At 47.8% G+C, this 23,904-nt stretch overlaps 1 protein-coding gene across 1 annotated transcript in view; it reads left to right on the top strand.

Moving 5' to 3' along the window:
- LOC126580717 (ras suppressor protein 1) overlaps positions 1-691 on the top strand; it is a 2,323-nt gene extending 1,632 nt beyond the window's left edge. The window contains exons 5-6 of the mRNA XM_050243937.1: positions 1-78; positions 156-691. The exon at positions 1-78 is cut by the window's left edge and continues 170 nt beyond it. Of these exons, the coding sequence (XP_050099894.1) occupies positions 1-78; positions 156-249 (172 nt within the window). The 3' untranslated portion in view covers positions 250-691. The remainder of the gene's footprint in view (positions 79-155) is intronic.
- The last annotated feature ends 23,213 nt before the right edge of the window (positions 692-23,904 follow it).

The raw sequence follows: 23,904 nt of genomic DNA on the forward strand, positions 1-23,904 counted from the left end.
GGTGACGCCGATAGCCGAGCAGTATCTCGTCGGTATCAGTCACGTGCTGGAGTACATCAAAACTGAGGCCTACAGGATGTAAGTATCGTGTGAAAGGAGATCGGGTCCGAGAGCACATTCTAATCCCTTTTGTATCATTCCGTTCCCTTCCTCAGTCTCTACAACCGGCATGCATCGAACAGCAAATCGGCCGGAAACGTGCCGCCCAAGTCGGACAAATCGAAAAAAGCATCTCGTGCTCGATCGTAGAGAGAAACTTATCGCCAACTGCATCAAATGTGCCTTCGCAAGTTGTCTTTCCGGTTTCCGAAGGAATGCGTAAATCCAACGATGTCCTAGGAACGGGAGAACAGTTCGTTTGAGAAAGATTTAATGTTTAAACTTAACTCTACTAAACCCGTTCGAGCCACACCGAGCCCTCGACGGTGCGACCTTTCCGCATGACGCGAGGTACGCATTCTCGTGGTGCACAGATTGGCACATAGTTGTAAACTAATTTAATTAACTTTGTTGTTGCCAGCAGTAGTAGTTCGGAGTAGTATTAACTGGGTGCCGTGGCACCGGTCAGTTGCATCTTTCCGAGCCGATTTTAATAGTGCCCTTACCCCGATTGCTAACACTCCGCCAAGCGTTGCAAACTGGCAAAGGAATGCCATTAAAATGATAATAAAATGAATGTGTCTGAAACTAATTTAACAACCTCGGGAACCTCATTACTTCTTCTCGTGATTCATCGTTTTCTGGTATTATTTGTCGTTCGTACATGTAATGCTTTGTTTCTCGGCATCAGCAGCAAGTGCTTTCGAGTTTCTTTTTCCAATTTCCTCGATTCCCTTCCTCTGATTGACTTGTCGTGCTGGTGCTTCCATAAAATCCACGTTTTTTCTGCGGAAACTTATCGTGCGAAGTAATTGTAGAATGCGTTGTTCTGCGAAACAAACTTCTCCTACGACTGGGAAACGTTGGAATTGAGACGAGGAATTTACAGCTTTGGATTCCTGCGAAACCGAAACCATTCGTAGCTAATTAGCGAAAGTTAATGCAACTGCTTGTGTGCCGGTGCACGTGCACTATTAATTTCAATTGTGCCCCATTGGCAAACCACTCTCCTGACCGCAGATGATCATTGCGCTGTTTCGGTGCCACGGACCTCCGCTTGGCTAAAAGATCGTGTGACCGCTCCAAAAATTCCAAAGCGAGTTAAAGGAACTTCGTCTACCGGAAACTGGATGGCTGGGGGATATCGGAAATGGGTCGATTAACTGTTTTGTTTCAGCCAATTTACATTCTCCTGCGGGCTCCTCCCTTGTAGTACCAGAACTTGGTCAAACTTTGTACTACAAGTCCTGCAATAGAACATTTTCTTTCTTCCATCTTCTTGCAATAGTTCCAGGGATTGAGTTTTGAATTCTTTCGAATGCCCGGATCCTTGATGTTTAAAGTTTCCCTCACAATGATGTAGATCTGCTGTACATTTCGCCTCCTTGTCTAGGGGCGATCATTGCCGCTCGTTTATTGAATATTAAACGTGAACGTAAAGACCATCGAAGTGTACAGAATGTTGCTCAAGCGTCATGCTCTTCAGGATCGCCCCCCACTCCATAATTTGCCGTTGATTCTACGGATCGGTGCCTCAGGAATGTGCAACGTTACGCAGCAGGGGCGGGCGTGCATAATAATTTAAAGCATCGCGAAGGCGAATTGCGCCGCGCCACACCACGCCAAGATGAAGTGAGCGCCAAATTGCAACCTCTTTCGCTGCTTATTGGCATCAAAATGGTGCCTCGACTCCATAAACGGTCAGCAGAACGTTGTTCGCGTGGAGGAGGAACGAAGGAGCGGCCATAACGCTTCGGAGGAATAAAATAATGAAAGGATGATCATAAAAATTAATTATGCCGCTGCATTCAAGAAGAAGAAAACGACCGGCGTAAGCCGTGGGAAGAGCTTAAGAATAAGGGGCAGAAGGTGGTAAAGGAGGACGTTCGGCATCCGAAGATGGCATAATCGTGCCGCTGAAACGTGCCGTTTCGAGCGTTTCCACGATGATGCTGCTCGGTTCATGTTTTTCCCCGGCGTTCACTTTTTTTTCCTACTTCCCTTTTAAGAGCTCGTCATTTCCCATTTGCATCGAGTCCATTATATCGGAGGCGTGCCCAGATGGTGCTCAGTCCAAGCGGAGACGTCCTCTCGAAGCCAGGTCGACCGGAAACGGGATTCCTTCCAGCAGGAAGGAATGGTCGGAACGGCGAAGCAATAAGAATCGTTTAAGGCTTCGTGTCAATTCCTACATATGGTGGCGTCTCCTGATGGTCTGTTGATGATCGTCCATCTCCATCTACGAGGCTCATCCATGGCACCACACTGCCCTAGGGCGGTTGTACGGATGAAGATGCAGATTAGCAAAAGTCGTTAAAAAGTTTCCCGGTCCGGTCCCTAAACTGACCGCCGTGGTTGGGGGTCCCGGTATCCCGGCATTACACACCTCGTTGGGCGAGGAAGGATAATCGGTTGCTTGCTTCCACCTGAATCTCGGGCCGCACCGTGGGAGAATGTTTTGAGGTGACCATCGACAGTCGCTGCCACACGTGTGTCTGTGGGTGTTTGGTGGAGGTGCAGGAGCAGTTTTCCGGTTCGATTCACTCGGTAGCTCGGGTAGTCGCTCCTAAATCCGTCCTGAATACCAGAAGACCGGATGTCGGAGGTCGTAGAGGCTTCTGATCCGTTTTGCAGACTTGCCTCACAGCTCGTTAGGGCGTCCTGGCGCATCTGTCTCGATCTTTCGTGGGAACGTCGGAATTGACGAGGAAAGTTTGGAATTGATTTTCCACCTTCGGTAGGTACCGTGTGAGAGGCGTTTTTTTTTCCTCGAGCTAGAGGAAGGCTGAGAAAAGTGCAGCTGCTGCTGCTGCTGCTGGTGATGCTTCTGGTGCTGGGAAAAAGGGCATCATTAGTGTCGCTTGTCCGTGCCATCTCGCTTCGTCTCGCGGACTGTCAAGTGATTTACTTTTGTTCGAATGATTTCACCATTCGTCGTGATCGAAGTGCATTGTCGGTAGCGTAGTGCCGGGTGGTGGTACTATGGAATTAAATGAAAATAATGATCCGGTGATGGTTCAAGTGGCGTCGCCATTGTCATCTCACGTTGCGCCAGTTTTGCGTTACTCAATGGAAACCGCTTTACATTCGTTTTGCTTTAAGTAGATGATGTTCTGTTTAACATGAACATGATGGGGGTTTTAAACTTTCCTTCAAAGGCACTATTTTATTCATTGGCATTTGGAATGTAACGCAATGTACCATTGTGATAAATATGGCAGCAATATATCTGATCGCTGGAAACGGATTGTATCACAAATGTTATACATAGACCTATTCGAGATGTTTAAATCTGGAAAGACTCACAAAAAAATTGCTTAAATCACAGCTGATGCACCTATGTTTTACCAGATTGTGCACTCAAACTGTCTTCAGAGAAGCTAATTTGACTACTTCCATGAAGATATGATGTAAGAAACTATCTGTACAGACTTCAGTATTGTTATAGCCACGAAGGTGCGTATTTACAGTAATTCTTCCTGCTTAAAGAGATCCTAGGACATTGTCTCGCCAACAGAGTTATCAAAACTCGGTCAAGAACGTCTCTTGATTCCCTGTTTTACCCAACAGTGTTCAAACCAATGGATAGTTTTCGCTAAGCAGTATAACGTTTTGATTCGTCAGCTTTATTGGATCGCGCATATGGCGGATATTATCACAAAGCACATCTGTAAACGAAGGATGCTTTCGCCGTTGATGTGATATTGAGCGTAATTTAATTTAATTTCATTTCATTTATTTGGACAACTTGGTTCGCATTTCCAATGAACACTGGGTAGCCATTTCGTTGTGCATTTAGATGATTAGAATACTTTCCAGATGGCAGTTGGTGCACAATAGATGCACAAATTGTGATGTAGTACCGAACAGTCAAACACCAGATGGTGTCCAGAATTCTTCGTAAACCAAAAACGGATTACAACTGTGCTGAATGATGGTAGAATCACCTTGCGAAGAGTAAAATACTCTGACATCGATTCGATTCGTTGAAGGATTCGAATCCATGGAAGGATATACTAGAGGAGAGCAAATCCATATTTGCGTATTTTTAATAAATTTAATTACTAACGAGACCTCTCCAACTTTTAACCACAATCAAACTCTTCTCGTAAACATATTTTTTTATCAAAAATGCGCTAGAGATCCTAGTACTTGTTATCCCCCGGCCACAAAACTCATCACATTCGATTGCCAATCGAATCCAAAAAGTCAACTCAGGTGGCCTTTCAAGTGCAGCGCTTCCAGCGCGATAACGAGCTGTGCTATGATCGAACGATTTTGCGTCCGAACGCAATTAAAAAAAGGACTCTTCAATGGAGGACAGACTAGCCGCAGTAGAGCACACGAACGTGGTCCTCCACGGAGTGGGTTGAAGTGGCTGCCAGCTGCCACCCACACCGACCGACCGACGGGCTCATTTGATGCATCAACGCGTCCATCATAGCCATGGGCCGACAACGATTGCAGGCGGTGGGACGCGAGAGGTCACGGTAATGATAAATTATTAATCATAATCAACGAATTTCTTCCCCCCGGGTCCTCCCGCCAGCTGTCTGTCTCGCAATGGAATGCATTTTTCATCTCGACTCGATGGCCCTGGATCTGGAATCGGAACGCGAACCGTTCCTCGCATCCAAAAACCCAAAAACTCCGACCAAAGGCGCGCAGCGAACAGTATCGGGAACGGAAATCGGGCACCGAATGCTCGGCAACAAACGAAAAATTTAATAAATGATGAAATAAGAATATAATACTTTGCAAAACGCATCGACATCGGCCAGTGCGCCATCGCGGATCGTGAAATCGCGACGTGTTCGATGGGACCGAGTTTCGCCAGCTGTTCAGCCTGGCCAGGCCAGGTAGAACAGTTGATGGTGGTGGTGGTCACTGGCAGGTAGCGGCAGCTGGGTTCATAAAATGTTTAACAACATTTTTATTGAGCCTCACCACCGGACCTCACCCTCAGACCAAAGTGCAAAAGAGACACAAAAGAGAGCAGAAGGAAGCAGAACAAACAACAAAAAAAAAACTCGGGGAAAACCGGAAAAACCAACCGGACAAATTTATCAATCACCTGTCACGGCGGCGGCGGCGATACGAAGGATGCAGCAAGCCCCCTTCCGACCAACCATTTCCTTTGTGTCCATTCGACGGTCGTCCCACGCTCCACGGACTGCTTGGCGGATGAGTTGGCGTTTGAATGGAACCAAACAAAGCGGGACGAGAGGGGCGCAAAGGGAAGGTCCGTTGTTGCCCGTTGTTGCCTCTCTCGCTGGACCAATTTCTCAATTTCGTCCAATGCCGGCCGGCCCCGGATGCCAAACTGGCCGGGCCGAATAGTCATTAACCGGCGAGGGGAGATCGGAAATGGAGGCACTTACCTAGGTGGCAGTGGTGGTGGTGGTGGTGGTGGTGGTCTTCTGGCACTTCAAACACCCGGCGGAAAGTGGAAATGAACGAGCGGCCATGCCCTAGCGATCCGCTCAGCATCTATAGCCGCCGGAGCCGGACTATAATCATCACCTCTCGTTGTCACACATACACGGGACACACATACACCACTATTTCATGCTTCAGCTTTAGTAGCCGTTTGATTGGAATCCCATTTTTCCCAATATCAGGCCACTAGCTTTTTTTTTCGCTCGTCCGTCCGGTTCGATCGGGTTTTTTTTGAGGCCGATTCCGGTTCAATCCGGTGATGCGTAGGGCCGCTGTGTTGCCACCCACCGCCCTATCCGGCCTGTCCAGCCGGACATGACATGATGAAGTGATGATTTTGAGCTGCAAAGTGTCATTTCGAGGGTGGAGCACCGAGGATGGTCGCGCGGACGCGGTAACTGGTGCAAGTTTGCTCCTTAATTGGATTATAGTGCTCTTTGATCGCATTCCGGTCCCTTTCCCCATAGTGCAGCGTTCGTACTCTTTTCGTTCGCATGCTCTATCCACCCAAAAACAAAGGACACAAAGGAGGGTTGGGAGGATTTGGGTTCGTAAATCACAGCAAAAAAAAAAAAAATGACGACATATAATTAGCAAAAGAGTGCCAATTACAGCGCGTTAAATAGTTTGGAATTATGTGCGTTAATGATGCTCCGGTGTCCTTAACCTTAATTTAATAAATCTAAATTAATTTCAGAAATTCATCTACTAGGCGCCTCCATTGTTTACTTAGATGATCTCTCGTGCGTTAGTAGTTGTACTAACTAACTTTTTTTTCTCCGTTGGCTCCACATTATCGCACGGCCATAATCAAATTGTGTTACCACCAACACACACCGAAGGCACAAGCGACAAGCCACATCCAGTGCAACGTTATCAACCCTCGCTGTCCTCGGCTGACTGACTGGCAAAGTGAAGGACATAAAAAGAGGCCACCATCAGCAGCATCAAAGGACGGCAGCACGGCACACAGCGTGCATGGTGTGGCTGCAGAAGTGAAAAATCGGATCATTTTCTGCCCTGATCATCAGCACATCCCGGCAGCACAATCCCTGGTGGCGGGCAAATATCGCAAAAAAAACCCCTTGCTCCCTTGGTGCAGGAAAAACCGTCCTGTGACCGGAGGAACGGAATGGTTCGGCTTGATATAATGAGTTTTGGACGTCCCTTGGGGGCGGTTTCAACCCGTGACCGGGTGCGTACGTTCCACGTTCGGATGCGATTTTCACCCTTTTTGTCCATTCCTTCATCCAGTGGCTCTTGCATTTTTTTGTTGTTGCTTTCCTTCAATCGCTGGCCCGTTTTTCGGGGGGTCTTACGCATCTTCCGGGGATGGTCACATATGGATGGAGTTCGTGGCAATGGCGTCGGTGTCGAGGTGTTCCGGAACGCTCATAAATCGAATTAACACGGTCAGCTAACGGGAAAATTAACTTTTATCGAGAGTTGCCGGTCACTACTAGCAGAAGTGGCACTAAGCGCCCAACCGGTGCACCCAACCTGCTGCCGGTTCCCCCCGTTTGTCCGTTGTTATGATCGGAAAAATCTGATCAATTTTCCGATTCCTGTGATCGCCAACAAACAAACGGGAAAAAAATGGGGACCTTTTTTTGTCCGTCTGCGCCAACGCTGCAATCCCATGCGGTGGTGGCATGGATTTTAATATATTTTATTGGAAGCCTCAGGCCTTCAGGAGGGGAAAAAGGAGGAGTGAGGGTTTGGCCGTGAAAATCAATGAATGATTTGCCGGTACCGTCGGCGGGCCTGCCGTGTTCCAATCGGCCACCTTGCTGATTAATCAACCTTTGCATCTCTCTTTTGACGGGGGGTAAAATTATTATTATTATGTTTTATGCTAGTGCATGCACGCACACATATTAGAAGCTTTCTCGTGGGAGAGGGAGAAGCTCTGAAGCGAAGCGACAGAGTGGAATTGAATCGAAGCGACGGCGGTGGCGGCCAAAAACAGCGAGCACAACACAGCAGTTTGCACGCTTTTCTGCATTTCTGCGTTTGCGTTTGCGTTGTTCGGGTTGTTTTTGCATCATTTTGCTGTTCCGGGGCGTCGAGCGTCATCATTTATGCAGTGCTTTTCACGCCCCGTCCCCAAACACTCACCGCCAGAGCAGACAGTTCTTTGCCGTGGGAGCGTTTCTAAAATCGGTCGCGAGGTCGCGCACCGTTGGCCGGGAGGATTCGTGTTTTACCTTCCGATTTTTTTTTTACAATTTTTAATGCCAGCCAGCTTGGTAGCCGGGGTGGCCGTTGTTCTGTATCAATTGCGCCACTCCACTGGCTGGTTGGTTGGCTGGCAAGCGACGAGCGTTTTTAAGCATAAGCGACAGCAACATGCGCCTCGAGCTGTTGTCGTGGCAGACGGGAGGGATGGGATGTGTTGCTACGGCATTCTGCCAGCCAGCCAGCATGCTTTTCCGGGTTTTTGTTTGGTTGCCGCTCTCTGGCCAGTCCATCCATGGGCCAGAGCAGATGCATTGAACATTCATTTGGCGCGGCACTTTGCCTGTTGGTGGCTGGAGAAGAGGACCAGCGAGGGGTGGTATAATGGTAAAATGAGAAGCAGGGCAAAAAAAAACACGAAACATGAACAGAACAGTGCGACAGTGAGCAACAGTGCGACACCGGGAGACCGCGCGGGAAATGGTCACAAAAAATCACAGAAATCCCCCCGCGGGGGAGCCGGCGCTAGCTTCCTGGTACTGGGGGAAGGAGTGGAGGGAGAGGAAGGGAGTGTCGCCCCTCCAATCCGGGTCGGTACATCATTTCGAATAAAAGCAAATCAACTTCAACATGGACGCGGGGATATTATTTAAATGCCATTATTATTGGCTTATTATTGGAGTTTTCTCGCCCCGGGTGCGAGCGTCCAGCGTGGTGAGCAGGAGCATGGACAGGAGACACCTGGAATGCAGGGAATTGATGGCGTGTGTTTTTTTTTGTTGTTTGTGTCGGTGTGTCGGTGTGTGCTCGGTTTATGTTGTGGCCGTTTGAGCGTAAAATGTGAGCGCGATAAATAATTTCCAAGCGACTGGCGCCGATGATCAAACGGTTTCGTCGTCCTTGAAAGGCCATTCACCAGGTTTGGTGAGACTGTCCATCCACGTTGGATCGGGGCAACGGACCACCAGAATCAATACCTGGAATTGCTGCGACAGATCTTAAGAACTGTTAGCCCAGAGTACCAATTTGTAGTATTTTCAATGCTGTGTGGTGATAATGATTGGTCCAATTATTGCTATCAGTCATTGTCTTAGCAGATGAACTTTCTTATTGGCGATACGGATCTTCGAATAGCGGCGATTTTATTTAGAAAACAACACAAAATTCAAAATGATTTTCTATCTACCTTTTTTGTCTGATTTGTCTTTTTTGTTTGATGTAGTTTGGACTTCACAAAATGTGTCGATATTGATGTGGTACAAAACGAATTCACAACAAAGTTAGGGCCAACAAAACTCTATTCTTCTGGACGCATTAGAGAACTTGAAAGGGTATTAGATAAACAACTAACGAGAGATGTATTTATTATGGCTAGCTATTAATCGCTTCAATCGCTTCTTTAAAAACATAGAGTGTTGCACCTGATGATCAGCTACATTCTATTTAAGTTCAATTGTCTATTCTCATATTCTGCGTAATTTTTCTCTTTCACAGACGTGTTGACAGCCTCCAACAGTGTTACGAATGTTCCTTTATCTTATCATTCTCACTGTCCTGAACTGGATCTCCTTCTAATGGAATCTGAAATCGTAAGAAAAGTTAGAAGCTGGTGTGAGCAGCGTAATCATCCTAATCATCTTTATAAGACAAAGAAATAAATAAAAAAACTGGTTTTAGCATGCCGAGGATCCAACGTATTGAGAACATCGCGGCACTAAAAACCAACTCGTTCCTCATTCCCAGGCATTTCAGCCGGAAAAAGAAGCAATTCAATCAATTCATTTTGATAATATTGATGTCTTCCCCTAGCTCGTAGCAAGGATTTCGGTGGGACGGTAATTGTATTCACGTTCGCGTGATTTGCCCGATCAGGTGCAACATTAGCGGCCGGTGTGTTTGCTGCTGCGTAAGCGTCTCGCCGAACCAAAGCAGCCCAGACCAGCCTCGATCGTTCGCTGCTACAAATCGGATCCTATCGCTCTTCACCGTAATTGGCCCGAAATGGGCCGGATCTGCAACGGGCAGCCCGATGACGATCACAGCGGCGTAAAAGGAAAGCATCAGGAGCAGGATTCTCGGAAATTCGTCTTACGAGTCCCACGGTCAGGTCCTGACTTATGTGTTGTCCATTTGTTTCATTTTCGTTTTCAGATGATTTGCTCCACAGCTGCTCCCTCGCCTTCGTCCCTTCGTCCTTCGTGTCACGTTGCGTCACTCGATGTGTTACGCCTCAAGGTTATGGTTGGGCGGGCCAGCTTTGGTGTTTGGGTGTACCACGGGATGAAATCTTTCGAAAAATTGTGCCGACCGACCGGCAATTCCAATTCGTGGCACGTAGTTTTCCAATTTATGACACCGAATCTGGGTTTGCTACAAACCTGCCCGCCCGCACGCCCGCACGCCCGCTCGGCCAACCATCCGGTCGCTTCACTTTGTCGAAGCCACTCCGAGCCACGCGTTACGTGGAGCTTTCTTTCTTGACGTCGCCATCGACGGGGCTGCTTCGGTTGCTGCACGGGACACGCTTCGGCCGACGCTAAATGACGACGACTCCAACTGGTGCCACCATCTTCACCATCTTCTTTGGGGTGGTAAAGTGCTTTCTGGCATCGTTTTGCTCACAAATTCACCCACCACCAGTCGCTTCTCCTTCGCGCGCACCGGTGGTCGCTATCTGTTTCGCACGAACATATATTTTATTTCTTTTATATGCGAACGTATGTATGGTATCCGTTCGGGACGGGACTCACGGGACAGTCAGTCGATGTCGTTGGCTCAGATGTTTCCGCCGAGGAGGGGCGCGCGGTACCAGCCCTGTCCCCGTTTATGACAGTGACGAACACTTTCGCCTCTTTTTTGTTGTTGTTGTCGTTACCGTTGCCGTTGTTGTTGTTGTTGCCTCATTTGGAAAATCGTGCGTAATTTGGTGTCGTAAAACAGCTTACCTTCCCCTTCACTCCGCCCGTGCTGGGGCAGAGCATCTGACACCTTGTGGGAGAGGAGATCGACGGTACGCCCAGTGGAGTGACAGGATTCGGATCCTTGGGGGAGGGGCGGGATTTGATGTGGCGTAAATTATGAAATCTATTTTCCTCGCACATTTGCGACGACGATTTCACCTGGTGATGGCGTGATGGTGGTTGTGGTGAGGATTTTTTTACCTCCTTTTTTGGGTTGGGGATCGAGATCGAGGGTGTCAAGGGACCCGGCAGTCACTCTGAAGGGTGTGCTAATCAAAACAGGGCTCATCAACGGGGCGTTTCTGCGTTGAGTTGGCGTTTAAGTGGTTTTAATTGGCTTGGTGTTGTCGATTTGTGTTGAGCAATCAAACATTATTGAGGATCATGATCAAATCAGTGCTTAATCATTAGAACAGCCCATAAGTGTACCATAGCAAGTCATGGTAATGTCAAATCTTTGTCCAGTTAAGATGGAAAATAAAATGCAAGAAATGTATATTGCGATAAAAATTCGGATGCCTAACGATGCTTTAATCTACTTTATGAATAAACTTTCGGTTTCTGTATAAACCAACTCATTCTTATCTACTTCCTACAGGCAAACTACAGAAATAGTTTTCACGGATAAATAATACCTTAAAAATAATGCCATTGTTTGCCTAGAATGATTAAGATTAATTAAGAATGATGTCGGTATAAAAGAGCAGTAGCTCTTCAAAAGTTGTTATAGGATACTTTTTTAGTCAAATACTTAGAAATACACGATAAACCAAAATTCTTATCCCCCTTTAACCACTCCTACAATAATTCAAAGCCGTTTACGTGAGATAGTGGCTAGGAAAACTAGAATATTTTAACAAAACTTAACTCAAAACTCCCAGATCAACCATTCTGATTAATTAAAACATTGAGGAATGCAGTCATTTGCCTGGACTGGATTAGTTTTTTAATTGCACGTTGCAGCTGCCAGTTGTCAACAACAACAAGACGAAAGCATTGCAACGGTAAAGAGGACCTCAGATTGAAGCGCTGAAAGGCATTGACATTGCAAAGATGCTTAGATCCTATAGCGTTTATATGAGTATCCGGCAAAGTGTACAGAGTGGAATGATTCGCGGAGCCAAGCTTGCTACCGGCAGCGAACCCATAACCAGCGAAAACATGAAAGCCACGACGAAAAACGCAAAATAAATGGTCTCTATTTATCATACTCGCTTGATACATCTGTGTTGCGCTGAAAAACCGAAGCCAAATCGAGCCACGAAAGCGCACCGAAACCTGGCTACGTGATACCGGCACTGGCGAAGGTGGCGTGGTTGCAAAAGGAATGATTTATCCTCCAGTCTTTTTGGTGGCTCCGGTCGCGAAACAAACCATATTCCATTCACCTTCACCACCGACGCCGAACAAACCAAACACGACAATTTCACTCAACTCGTGAGGCGAGAGCGATTTAGTGCTCCAAAGAAAAACCATGCTCCATCTCCTGCGAACCAGCCTTTCGAGGCTTTTTCCGGGGGCCGAACGCAGCGAACGCTGGCAGGCCGCAGAAAATGTTTTACTTCTTCCGCCCTCAACCGTACACCGGTTTCCGCCGAAAAGTGTTGGGGCAATGTTTGGAAATATTTTGACAAAACTTAATTTAGCAGATTTTCACAATATTTATTTTTATCATTTTACATGACAAATTGCTCGGTGCTTACGTTGGCGACGACGGCAGCAGAAGGAAGGTGGCAGCCTGCGGTCGCTGTGTAACGAAGGATTCACCGAAGAAGCTCTTGCTGATGGTCCCAGGAAGCGACCGTTTCTGGCGAACCGGATTGAAGCGCGGTGGGCGGCTTGTTAACAGCCCGGGGAGTTGGGTGGAAAATTCATTTTCTACCCACCGTTTGCCAACCAATCCAAGGCAGAAGATCGGGTTGTGCCGTGTCGTGCACGAGGCAGCACCGCCACCGGTGTTCGGTGACTTCTTGTGTAACTTCCTGGCTATGATCCGCGCCGTAGCCCGTTCCGTAGCCGTTCCGTTCCGTTTCGTTTCCGGCAATCGAGATGCGGAGAACCGCTTCATCGGCGAACGGGCAGAGCCACCAGCATCACTGCTATCGGGCGAAATCTTGTCATAATCCGCTGACAACTTCTTCGTTCCGTTTTTTTTTTCTTTCTTTCGGAATCTAACCGGAATCCGAGAATGGCAAACTCGTCACGGTGGGAGGACGAGTCAGTGGAAGCCAAGAAGAGAGCGATGAAAGTGGCTGAGTTGGTAAAATGTTTGTCTTTCGGAATGATAAACCCAAAATCCCGGGAATCGTCTTGTCGAACGGCAAACATGCTGCTAGGCTGGCAGGTTCAACTGTTGAGCGTTTGCAGGAAGTAAGTGGGTGAAAGTTGATGCCCATTACTCACGTCATTGGGCAGCATTGATTAAACGCGCCTAGGCGTAGGTAGAAGATCTTTTCAGATCGTGTGACGGAAGGATTTTTCATTGGAAGATTTGGCAAAACATCGCCAATCGATTCGTTGTTTAAAGGCTTTACACTATATCGAGTTAACTAAAGGTATTTAGCTGTTTTGTTCTATCAATTACTCTGTAAGTAGTAAAGTTTCAAACAAAATACTTGTTTCTCTTCACCTCCGCTCTGTGGCATGAAGTAGGTTACAATCTGTAGCAATCTATTCAACAATCATGCTTTAAAAAATAAGAGTTTAATTCATTTAACTAAGGAACGCTATCAATCTGAAGAAATTCCCGCCTCTAAAATGTCATTTTGAATTCCTTTACATTTTGTAGAAAATTTCACTCTCAACCTCTCAATCATTTGCTCGTAGAAGTCACTGTCAGGGTAACAATTTCGCCATTCCCAGGCTGTTTTCATGTTCAAAATGGTCTATGAATTTGGGGTAAAAAAAAATTATCCCGTAACTACCAATGACAGTCTCCAGGCAGCTTTCCACCTTCTCCCTTCTCCCACCAGCAACCAAAAGGTTACGCATCAGCACCGCATGAGATAATGATAAGGTTACGCGGCATGCCGCAGCATGATGTTGTGTTGCGAGGCAGGCTCCAACCTTTGCTGTAGCGTTTTCAACGTTCCCGCAACGTAAAGGCCACCGCGCCGAATTTAACCGAAAGACATCCGCCGAAAGCCACGCCATCCCGACCCTAACTGATGACAGGTTCAAAGGTGCGGCTGCTGTTGCCGGCGGTGGGAGCTTCTCCGACCCGGAAAATGATAAAACCGCGCCCTGCCCTGGCTGGCTGGCAAATTCTCTTCCGCTTAACTTTGTTTAAACATGTTTGTTTCGCGCCCCGCGGCCATTTACTTCCATCCTCCTTATTCTCCCGCAACTCTCTTGTCGGCCACCAGCTATTGGAGACGAAAAGATTGGAGAAAAAGAAGGTTAGGGGAGGAAAAACGGGAAAATAAAAATGTCTGGGATCAGGACAGATTTTTTCAACTCTCCCGGACCGCCTTCTATCCCACCAGAGACTCGAAGGGATGGCTTCCGGCTGCTGCTGCTGCTGCTTCGAAACCTGCCTCTCGACGACAAAGACTCGCCCCGAGGAAGAGTTTATCAACGATAACAATCTTAATGGGATGTGTATATTTTAACATAATTTGCAACATATGTCGACGCGCTGGCAGCCCGCGTGTAGTCGCTTGCAAGGGTAGGCAGCAAAGTTACAATCAGGGAGGGCGAGGGAGAGGAGATTTTTTCCAACTGAAGAAGAAGGAGGCACCACCACGCTTCGACGAACACGAAGTGAAAGTTTGTTATTTCGGCGGGGCCGAGACAAATTAAAGTCGATTGTTCCGCTTGTCCGGAACTCTTGTCCGGGGACAGTTTGCCAGGCCAGGCCGGGCAGGCGTACCACCAGCTGACGCCCTCGCAAGAAGGTCGTCGGATGAACGATGTCGATTAAGATAATGAACTTTGCGACTCGCCTCGCTGCTGCTGCTGCCGATGATGATGTGCCGGAAGTGCTCGACGATTCGTTGGGTTTTCGAACGGTTTTTTGAGCGACAAAAACAACATTAACCCGAGGGTAAATCGTTGACACAGACCCGTGCTAATGTTGGACACTTGGTGTTTAAACGAGAATGAAAGTTCGTAGCTCGCAGCTCGCAATTGTCGAGAGATTAGTTTTTGATTTGTCGCGAATCAGATTCGTTCGTCGCATCAAACGCCGCAGGAGTCATTATTATTGATTTATGATTGGCGATCCCGCGAGGTGGTGATGCTGCATTTACATCATCGGCCTCTATCGGATCCGTTGATGGTTGTCCATCGACCCAGAACGAGCACCAGAAAGGACGGTTCTATCAGATTGTACGAGGTGCAGCTTCGTTCTCCGTCCAAATACACGCCGTCCGTTGCTCGGAAAGGTGCAACAGAGTATTGTGGTGTATTTTTGTTGTTCGAACAGACGTGGTGTGCCGCAGGGAATTGTGGATCAATTTTTCGATCCACAGCATTCCTGTACCCCGTTGACAGAGCCGCAAGTGATATTGTACTGGCGGAGACTCGTTGTCGTTTCTATGCCGACGTACAGTCTATCCCTCCGTTTTGGAGGGAGCAGTGGAGGGAGAGAAATGTTTTCGAAAGTCCTTCAACGAAAAAGATAAATCAATGGATCACGCAGGCAGGCCGGCGGCAGCAGGTTGCCTCGGCACACGATGGAAAACGCGGTCGGTGATGTCCTGTACCGGTTCCCGATCCGGTGGCACCGGGAAGTGATGCGTGTTAATTGAGTTTTACCGGGCTGGCCATCGTCGGCCAGGGGTACGCGGATCTGTTGCTTGTGGTTTTGTTGTTGGGATCGGTATGATGCCATCGGACCGCACCTCGAAGGCGTGTTCATGGAACTTTGGAATAACAGCAGGTTATCAGTAGAGAGGCATTTCCTTTCTCTCGCGAAGTGCGCGCAGTGGTTGTTGGGAGGAAGAATGTTCGTTTTTCATTTTTTTGTCTACCTCAACCACTCTCTGTGTCTGTACGCAATGGAAACGGTTGTTCCTATTTGTTATGGCGACAGACAAACAATCGACTACCGTATTCGTCCGCAGGAGCATGGAACCATTGTCCTTGAATACATTGCCTTCGATTGGTTGGTGAGTTGGTTTGGTCTGAAAATTGATTGGTTTGTTTAATTAGAGTTTCCATATGCGATGCGGCATTTGGAGGTTATGAAAATGGTCGGAATAAATTCGGGACCATTCGATATTGAACTGGCGAAAGGTGCACGCATTCATTGTAGCCATTGGGATGTGTAAATCGAATGGAATGTTGTTGTTCGATTAAGGCAATTCTGTGTTGCCTGCTGTGTGTTGGATCATCAAAAGAATGTTATTAACTGTCGCGATGAAAGTCAGATCTTTTATTGGCTGTTTCTATGTTGATTGTATTGTGTCAATTTTCGTTGATTTTATCGAGCTTTATCTTCTTTTACTGACACTTTAATGTTTGGTTTCTCTAATTCATCAGCATGAGAAGCAGTTATTCAAAAGGACAATTGTTGTAGCGCTCTACTAAAAGGGATTGAACGGGTGAAAGAATTAAGAAACCATGAAAAAAATGATGAAATATATTTGTTATCACAATTCGCTTCAACACTAACGAAACTCAATGGTTTCTTCAATGTTGTTTCAGGTTCTCGGACTTGACAGAACCGTTTTTATGAGTAAACTATCTTCCTGTGAAACGTGCCTAGTGCTCATGACCACTGTTAAAGTCCTTTCTTCAAGACCATCTAGAATCGGGGCGCAGAATTATGTAGCTCAGGCGAGGAGCCCTAATTTGAGCCTCAGCCTCAGCCCCAGCCCCCAGCCCCGTTCGTTCATTCGTTCCCCGGGTGCAGCAGCCGGAATCGAACAATTTGCGAAAATTGCTTGCTAAATTCTGGCCCCATGCTCTGACCGGTCTCTGGACGGTTGCCGTGCTCCACGGAGACACACCGGTTCCGTCCGATGGGTATCGTGCCCCGAAATGAAACCAAATCCAGCATAATACTTTAATCTTTCATTGTTTCTGGTGCTATTGGGCGTTGGAAACTGGTACGCGCCCCGTGTGGACCGAGAGACCGAGGATTGGTATCGCCGGATCCGGATCGTTCTCTGGACAGAACCATTTAGAGCCACTGCTCCAGATTTCCAGGGTGACCGCATCCACAGTCTTTGGAGAGTAGTCTCTTGCTTTCCGAGGGGCTTACCTTTCTGCTGCGGCCTTCCAAATGCCTCTTGGGAGTGGCAAGGGAAGGGGACTACATCTGGGACAGTCTTCTTCCTTCGGGAGCCAGCATCCGGACAGAGTGCGCCGGGGCTTCTTGGGCGAAAAACATTGCCACAAGATGCATCTGGTAGCGGCAGAGCCGGCTTAATGGTATGTTCGTGATGCGCAGCACGTTTACTATCTATTTGCCACATTTTCGACGAATGCTTTGTTGTCAGGGTATTAGGCAGGGAATATGCCGTGCTGGTGAGTATTAGGCAAGGTGGAAACATATCTGATAGGGGAGTATAAACATGAATCATAATATGGGTTATCGGGCTGCTTCAATCAATATTTTCCACCATTTCTGAGCTAAGCATATTTTTCTCATTAATCTATTAATGAACAAACATTGTTTGTTGTTTATCAAAAACAGAAATTTGTGAATATCTTCGTAACTGTAATAATCGAACGATAAGATTTAGAACATCCACTACACAGAACAAGGGCTGATGATTACTACGAAAAGATTATCCATGAAATTCGTCGCATCTTCCGGAATGAATCTGTTTCACTTCCTCCAATCGGGCCCTAGAATCCGTTCTCATACCTTTTATCTCGGTACATTTGCTCGGCATTAGTTCGTGATCCTCAACCCGTTCACAGTCGAGTGTTGTAGTACCGAACACAATCCGCCATTTGCCGAAGCTCCCTCCTTTAATGCTCCCGATGGTTGGATGGATTTCGAACCGACCAGTACATGCGATGGCCACTTGAACAATGGCACAATCATCATGCGAGCGGATAACTGCATCAATAGCGCAAATGAAAGGATTTCAAAGGATTTTTCGAAGCAAGAGCTACAATCTTCGTCGAATTCGATGAACTAACTTGGTCCAAACCGGACGCCGGAATGCATCTATTCGGTACGGGTTCTTAAAGGGAAAAGAAAGGGAAAAAATCCCCGAAAACAACCAGCAACCGATGCGTACCTCCCATCAGCACGGGCATAGTAAAGCCGGTTGCATCGGTTGCTCTCGGCAACGGTACAGCACGCAGCCCGCATCCGTGGCACAAAACTACGAACGAAGCAGGTTCGCCTGGCACCGTTTTCCTCGAAAAAAATAACGGCGAACTAATTTCTCTGTCCCCCTCCTCTGCTGCACTCGGTAAAAAAGGGAAGAACAGAAACAACGAGGAAAAAAACGGAAGAACCCCCGCAGATTTCTTAGTTTCGAGCGATGATTTATGTGATGGAGGAGCTTGTAGCAGTATTGTAGCAGCATCGGTGAGGTGGCTGCACTGTTGCTGCTGCTGGTTGTGGCATTTGCTGGCACTGGTTGGCCACGGGTGCTCCACGGATTATCTGCCGCCGTTGGTTAGCGCTGGCGCTGGAGGAAAGTAGCGGCGCAATTGCATCGAAACGAGCCAAATCCTGGCGCTCCTGGATCTGGGTTGGGCCAGGATTAAGATGTGATAAATTAAGGTGGATGCCAGAGCGAACAGTAAATGCATTGGGCACTCGGCTGCCTGTCAGGATTTGCCAGTAGCCAGTAGCCGGCGGTGCGCTAAAAGCTAACCATTTGTAATTATACATTTGCCACCGATGCAAAACGGGACACAGCGTTGCATTTTGTCTTTCGTTTTTCACCCTTTTTTTCGATTGTATTTTTGTTGGTTGCTGCAAGGATGGATCCACTGGTCGGCCATTTTGCCTAAGGCATCGCGAACGCTCCATCAGTGGTCGCGCGATGCAGCTGGGACCCCGCCATGCAGGGGAGTGTTGGTCGATTTCATGTTTACGTTTACTGGCAGCCAAATAAGCCGTCTCCATATCCCGGTTTGTTCCCGTTCTGGCTACTCCTCGCGTAATAGATTATTTCGGGAAACTTTTGCGGCCACCATATGGGGGCCAGGGCAATAAAATCGGTCAGGAATGGCCTGCGAGATGAGACGAAGCTGGCTCGTGGTATCACTAGAACGAAATGCTATCCTTACGGCTCACGGTGCTGGACTGGTCTGTGGATGTAAAAAGAAAATGAAGCACACAGACAGAGCAAACGAAGAAAAACCACATTTCAATGAGAGTGCTCCCGGTGGTGGTGATGCTGGTGGTGCCCTGGAGCGGACGGCAGCTGCAGCAGCAGAAACCATTTCCCTCGGACGCTCCAAAAACTGACGAAGCCAAAACCGAAGCGCAACCGAGCGAAAGGGCTGCAAGTTTTCAGCGTCAATTTTCTAAGTAATTCAATTTAAACTTTTCTCTTAAAAATATTTAAGACATAAGTTGGTCAACGCGGTACCCGAGCCCGACAGTGGTGGTCGAGCATTGGTTCGCTGCACACTCTGGTGCATCGGCCGCATGAACAGTAGCCAGGACAGCCCGTGTGAAGCGGTGTTAGTTGATGCGGAAAGGAGGGAAATGGATAGAATTTCCATTTCAGCGGCAAATGAGGCCATTCCCCTTCTTGGACCGGGCCATCCTGAGACACCGTTCCGAACCGGTGCATCCTCGGCACTAACGCGGAGTCCACGCCAGTTTTAACCGTGAAGTTGGTTGCAATTTTTTATTTTGCCGGACCGACCGCTAGCATATCTCAAAATGAAGATGCAAATTTTTTTACGATACGCTATCGCTATCGAATATCGTACGAACGATGATCACGTGTGTGCGATTGTGTGAGTGTGGCAGTTCATTAAATGTGTAATTATGAGGAAATTCCACGTAAGTTTCCTTACATTATGCTCGCCATTATGCATCAGCTGTCGATGTTTAGTGCCACTCTGATAATTAAATATTTCCTTTTTCGACGATCAAACCGTAACCGGTGCATGCTTCCTTATGCTAATGCCTGGCGTACCTCAAGTTTTGGGATTCAAGTTCCGGGGAGATTCAAGGAAAGTGAAGACGTTGTGCACGAGACTACGAACGACGGCAGCCGGCCGAAGATAGTGCATAAGTTTTCTCATAAAATTTTAACAACTCCACTTTCTCTGGTCGGCTGGTTTAGCCGGAAATGCAGCAGCAGACAGTGCAGTGTGCCAGCCAGCCTGCCAGCCATCCAGCTAGTCGCCGCCACTCGGTAGGCACAATAGGAACGGATGGTTTGAAATTGAGTTGCGCTTTGTTTTGTGTTTGTGTCCTCAGAGTTCTTTTTTGTGGTGACAACTTCATGAATTTGATGAAAGCATTAAAGAGGAGCACAGGCGTACAATGTCTCTCGGGCGGGGAGGAAATGCGAAAAACCCAAAATGCGGAATTGAAATTGGTATTCGATGTGAGACTCCTAATCAGAGAAGCACCGTTGAGTATATTCACATTTTGCAGCAAACTAACATTCATTCTTCACGACCTTCTAGTTCTTCAGTTAACACCATCTACATTCCAGCGTTTCCAGTGACGCCAGTGTGCAGTGGTTCAGTTTGCGCTTGAGTTTCTGAACTCTCCTCAAGCGAGCAATCCGCTTCGCTGGCTGCAGTGATGCTTCCGAGTATTCCGAAAGTTTCCGTTTCATGCTACACGCTAGCTGAGGGCTCCTGTTGCTCTGCTTGCCGATGTTTATGCAGACGATCATATACACCTACCGGTATCGTAGGTATAGATGTGGAATTGTGGAAGCTTAATGCATATTAGACACCAAAGTTTCTCCTTGCGACCCACTCACAGTCGTCACTCGGCGCGACGTTTACTCGTCTTCGTGCATCGAAGAAGGGCGCAACAACAATGCAACAACGCACGTTCTATTACCTTCCCATACGGCGAAGGGAAACACATACGGGCTACGAATAGCATAAACATTTGCAATCCTCCATCGCAGCAGCAGCACCATCGCTGTTGCAGCTTCCTCCCGGTGAAGAGGTTTAAAAATCATACCCTCCAGCGCTCTGCCTCGAGTAGTAGATGCGCTCTAGTGTCACGGTGCTTCGGTTCGTTTCGTGCTCGAGCAAGATCCAGCAAACGAACCGGTACGGACGGAGTGACAAACAAATATCGTCGGCGAAAGTTGTCGGTAATTGAGTGCAAAAATCCTCCCCTTCGACGGGTCTCCCACAACACTGTATGTTTATTTGTCTTTCTCCGTGTCTAACACCTACTGCCGCTAGTGCCAGTAGTAGGAGCAGTATCCGATTCGGAGCATCGTCGTACCTCCATGGTCCACGGTGTCGTTTACCACGTTCCATCGTGTGGGAAACGGCGGGCAAAGTACGTGCGGATTTGCTAATTTTTTTGGGCGGTGTGCAGGGGTCTGGGGAGGCAGAACCATGATAGCGCACTCGAGCTGCAGATTTCGGGCACTCGACAAGCGACAATTACGATTGCTCGTCACGAAAACGGCGCTACCGCGATGGGGACCTTGAGCCCACGGTCCATGTTGTTCTGATGACGGAGTGGAGCGTTGGTGATACGGAACCGAAGCCTTTCGCAATTCGCATTTGCGTTTGCAGTCGTTCCTCGAGTGTGAAATGGGGACTGAGAAGACTGGGAGGACGGATTGAGGTGCGTGTTATTCGAATTTATTGAAATAGTGTCCGACCGAAGTCGTAGGATGAAATGAAAGGAAGTTTTGCTTTGAACTCAACATCGGAATCGATCGTTTGACGATGTTCTGCAAGTTTGTTAAATGAGTTTCTATCCAGAAACCCCTGCAATTGAGTTTAATAACAAGATACTTGAAATATTGTGAAAACTTTTATGACTAACACTTTCAGTTTGAAAGACAAAGCTTCCATTGGACAGTAATGGCCGATATCTAACGCAAAGACAATTCCCTGGTACACTTTGTAGGGCATCAATCAATCAACGTCTGGTTGGCGCACAGCTAAAGTTTGTCAACTAGCTGAGCTCAGCGCTTTTGGTTGTATCGTGGCCTGTTGTCCTCCGGCACCGATTGCAGCGCCTGCAATCGATCGACCGAACCAGCGCTGGATTGGCTGGTCAGCAAAGGGACAACTTATAATTGAAATACGGCTCCCCGAGCGCATCCTGCGATGGATCGGGAACCACTTCCCGATTTCCCGGCCACAAACTGGCCCCTTGGGAGTGAGTTTAAAGAAAACTACACTCCTCATCAATCGGCGGGAAAATTACTTCGTTACGACCGCCCCGGAACCCGGTGCAGTCACCTCACCGGTTACCAAGATGCTACGCTTGTTGGTTAAAGCAAAAGGCATAAGCTAGGAAGGCAAGACCGTGATCCGTAGCCACCACGATGAAGTCAACGAAGACGGTCCTGTACCAGCATAACGTTCCATCCGCTACCGCTGCTGCCGGAGCTGCCGCCTAACTTGATAAACAAGATAAAAAGTATAAACCTCTAAATAAGCTTTATAAATTAAACTTCCCTTAATTTGAGGACAAGCCCAAAGGGGCCGTACGGTCACGGTTCGGCGAGCTTTACTCGTGCGCCGGTTCGCATCCTTTTCCAGATTTTTTTTCCTGCTCTTTTTCACTCTCCATCGTTGAGAGATCCTTTCGTACCGTGGCCCCCGCCGTAGGTCTCTGCGGGATGGTTGGTTGGGGGGAATTGCTGCGAAACGAGAACAAGACCGGGCCTGCAGATAAGCGGATCAGCGTATCAGGTCGTCGCGTGGCCCGCAGCTGGAAAATTGGAATCCACGAGCGAGGAAGCGGCAGAATAGCGGCGATGATGCTAAAGTAGCTTGATAATGACCGGGAAGGAAGCATTCGTAGGCGTGTGTGTCGTGTGGCGCTTGATGTGCCGGAGGGGTTTATTCTGGAGTAGTAGCCGGTTAGCCGGTTGCCGGTTCTTTTGGTGCGGCGATTACACGTAATAAGATCACTTGTTTTGGTTTTAAGGGGAGGATTAAGGCTTCCTTGAAGGAACGGGGACCCTTCGAGCCTACAGTACGAGTTGCGAGTAATTTCCTTCCTGGGCGAAAGTTACTTCCATGCGTCAGAGAAATTGATGAGATCATTCCCGGGGAGTCCAAGTGGATTCAAAGCATGTTCAGTTCAAGTTTGTCACTTTGTTAAATAAACTCAATGTTCCGTTCTGCACTCGTGAGCTTCTGGTAACGAACGCTGACCACTGAATGCCGGTCATCAAAGGCAGTTTACGTTTACTTCCAGGTATTTGAAGACTATGAAGACTTGAAGTTCCATTTGCCGAATCAATCTCAACTCGTCAGAAAGTTTTTCGATCGAAACTAATTCATAATTTGCAAATGACCACCATCATTGAGATCGATACTTTTGCATTAGAACTGGCACTTGGTGGTACCCATGGGTTCATGCTGTCACAGTCTGCTGCACTTCGTTGCTCTTCTCCGGGACCATTAAACGATGGCGCGTTCAATTACACTGAGCGGCCGACGAGGTTGTGCAAAGTTGTTCCAATCTTCTCCAAAAGTTTCCATTTGATGTTTGTTTATTCGCTCGGATGCTTCCGGAGTCGGGAGAGGGGGCCATGAGGGCAAGTTTGCTTGCTTGCGGGTGCGTGGCAGCAATTGCTAGACCAAATATTAATAAATTTCTACCGAGACCAAAGAAATACATCTTCCACGGTTACAGCCCACGGTAGCAATCGGAAGGTTGAAGCAATTGACGGAGCAAGGAGATGTAACCACAGCAAGCATGCCAGACAACGAGTTTCCGGTTGGCCGCAAGATGCGGTTGTGCAAGCTTTCGATCAGGAATTCGTTCACAGGAGTGTTGCAATGGAGCTCTGGGCGACCAGGGAGCTATCAATCTGGTATTGTTTGATTGTTCCTCATTGCGCCACGATCCAGTGAGCAGCAGTTGGACAATATCTTCGGGGGGATCTTTCAGTGTAAAGCAAATTGTAGATGTAAACCGAACCTTCAGCGCATCGCAGCGTACTCAACATCAGCCAGGAGCTTCCCGGTTGGCCGTTGCAACAGCAATCCGGTCCCATAACACCGAGCCGGTTGTCAGTGTCGTCTTACCGAACGGTGACTTATTGCTTGTAATAAAGCTTCTCGCTCCGGAAAGCACCGGGAGACGGGACCAACGGTTGATGGGCCAATCGATTCCGGACGA

The sequence above is a fragment of the Anopheles aquasalis genome, chromosome 2 (genome assembly GCF_943734665.1).
Source record: "Anopheles aquasalis chromosome 2, idAnoAquaMG_Q_19, whole genome shotgun sequence".
Lineage (NCBI taxonomy): Eukaryota > Metazoa > Arthropoda > Insecta > Diptera > Culicidae > Anopheles > Anopheles aquasalis.